This window comes from Pagrus major, chromosome 6 (assembly GCF_040436345.1).
Source record: "Pagrus major chromosome 6, Pma_NU_1.0".
NCBI classification, from domain to species: Eukaryota; Metazoa; Chordata; class Actinopteri; order Spariformes; family Sparidae; genus Pagrus; species Pagrus major.
Window position 1 is genome coordinate 415209 of NC_133220.1, and position 2500 is coordinate 417708.

A 2500-nucleotide genomic window follows, 5' to 3' on the forward strand; every position below is an offset into this window, starting at 1 on the left:
ATGATGAAGATGATATTGATGATGATGAAGATGATATTGATATTGATGATGATGAAGATGATGATGGTGATGATGATGAAGATGATATTGATGATGATGAAGATGATGGTGATGGTGATGATGAAGATGATATTGATATTGATGATGATGAAGATGATGATGGTGATGATGATGATGATGAAGATGATAAGATGATGTTGGTGATGATGATGAAGATGATGATGGTGATGATGATGATGATGAAGATGATGGTGATGATGATGGTGATGATGATGAAGATGATATTGATGATGATGAAGATGATGATGATGATGGTGATGATGATGATGAAGATGATGGTGATGGTGATGATGAAGATGATGATGATGATGAAGATGATGATGATGGTGATGATATTGATGATATATTGATGACACGTGTCTTGAGGACGTCAGCTGCTGCTTCGTGTCCTGTAAAATCAGACATGTTGAAACTTTACGTTTCTTTATGTTCAGTTTTCAGTTTCACGCTGTGACATCACATCTGGCTCGGTTTGGACACAGAACATCATGTTTGTCTTCAGATACCTGGGTCTGTCTCACAGACACGGCTGGAAAATGTCCTGACGTCTTATTAAAAACATCCAGTGGTTTCACTCTGACGGATGTTGAAACATGGGGCTGAACGGTGGTCTCTGGCTCAGCTGCGACTCCACCATCATCACCTCCACCTGCTGACATGAAGCCAGCTCATTAACACGTGGAGGTGATGTGACGTACGGAGTCTGTGTCACGTTATTGTTGATGGATCACCTGATGGACGGAGGCGAGTCCGTGGGGTGACGGCAGGTGCAGCAGCTGTCCACAGACTTTTGGCCACGTCCTGCAGCTCGCTGTGTTTCTGAGACCAGCTCGTTAATATTTGTGAAATATGAAGCAGCGGTGGACGGCGGTCTCTGGTTGCACTTGAGAAAGAGGTCATTGTGACTGTATGACATGTGATCTGTGTCTCTGAGGACGGATCACATTCTGATAATCTGTCCTTTCTTCTGTCAGACACACCCAGAGCCCTGCTGCGCCCCCTGTAGGCTGCAGCCGTCACTACAACCACCACCCTGTTCAGTTCCTGATGGAGCTCAGTATGTCTGTCCTGAGGGTGGAGCTACAGGCCGCACGCTCCATCAGCACATCAGAGCAAACGGTCCTGCTGCGCCTGATTGGACGAAGCCTCGTCCTCTTACATCGTGAAAATATTTCAGTCAGATGTGTTTCTGAAGAGAAATAAACCCTGAATCCGTCTTAACGCTTCATCAGCAGGTAGTTTTTATAGTGCACTGGTTTCCAGAGACGTCGAGTCGTTGTGGACGCTCATGATGTAGTGATTAAAGTAGCAGAGCTCCCAGAATGCATCACTGCTCACAGAAATGACTGATTCTGTGGACTCGAACCAGAGAGGGTTCATCCTCCGCAGAGCAGGAAGTCTGATGTCAGCTTCGATTAAACAGTAAAACCCCCTGCAGACAGCTGGGAGAGGGACGAGGAGTCGAGGAGACGAGGAGACGAGGAGACGAGGAGACGAGGAGACGAGGAGTCGAGGAGACGAGGAGACGAGGAGACAGAGCTGTTAAACCAGACATGTATTAACCTGTGAGAGTTTTGACTCCTGCTGTTTCTGTCCTCGTGTCTGCAGCCTCAGCGAATGCCAACCTGCAGCAGCACCGGTCTGAGGGCGTCCACAGGAAGCCGTCCCCGGTGTCCAGCCATGTCCCCCAGCCTGACTACCCGCAGGGGGACGAGGACGATGACCTCATCAAACCCAAAAAACTCGTCAATCCTGTCAAATCTTCAAAGAGTCACCAAGAACTTCACAGAGAGCTGATGAGCAGCTGCAAACGGTACTGAGAGGGTGTGTGTGTGTGTGGGAGTGTGAGTGTGTGTGTGTGTGTGTGGGAGTGTGTGTGGGAGTGTGAGTGTGTGTGTGTGTGAGTGTGTGTGGGAGTGTGAGTGTGTGTGTGAGTTTGTGTGTGTGTGGGAGTAAGTGTGTGAGTGTGTGTGTGTGTGTGTTTGAGTGTGTGTGTGTGAGTGTGTGTGTGTGTGTGTGTGTGTGTGAGTGTGTGTGTGGGAGTGTGTTTGTGTGAGTGTGTGTGTGTGTGTGTGTGTGTGTGTTTGAGTGTGTGTGTGTGTGTTTGAGTGTGTGTGTGTTTGTGTGTGTGTGTGTGTGTGTTTGTGTGTGTGAGAGTGTGTGTGTGTGTGTTTGAGTGTGTGTGTGTTTGTGTGTGTGAGAGTGTGTGTGTGAGTGTGTGTGTGTTTGTGTGTGTGTGAGTGTGTGTGTGGGAGTGTGTTTGTGTGAGTGTGTGTGTGTGTGTGTGTGTGTGTGTGGGAGTGTGTGTGTGTGTGTGTTTGAGTGTGTGTTTGAGTGTGTGTGTGTTTGTGTGTGTGTGTGTGTGTGTGTGTGAACATTTCTGTTCAGACCTCATATTAAAAGTTGTGTCAGGATCTGAGCGAGTCACATGATGATCGAT

The 2500-nt window shown here is 47.7% G+C and overlaps 1 protein-coding gene across 2 annotated transcripts in view; it reads left to right on the forward strand.

Moving 5' to 3' along the window:
- Nucleotides 1-2500, forward strand: part of LOC140998108 (protein FAM107B-like) — a 15144-nt gene that overhangs the window by 5644 nt on the left and 7000 nt on the right. For both annotated transcript variants that reach the window (XR_012179416.1, XM_073468263.1), the window contains exon 2: nt 1669-1873. Coding sequence is in view for 1 of the 2 variants with exons in the window: in XM_073468263.1 (XP_073324364.1) it covers nt 1669-1873 (205 nt within the window). In the remaining variant the exon portion in view is untranslated. The remainder of the gene's footprint in view (nt 1-1668; nt 1874-2500) is intronic.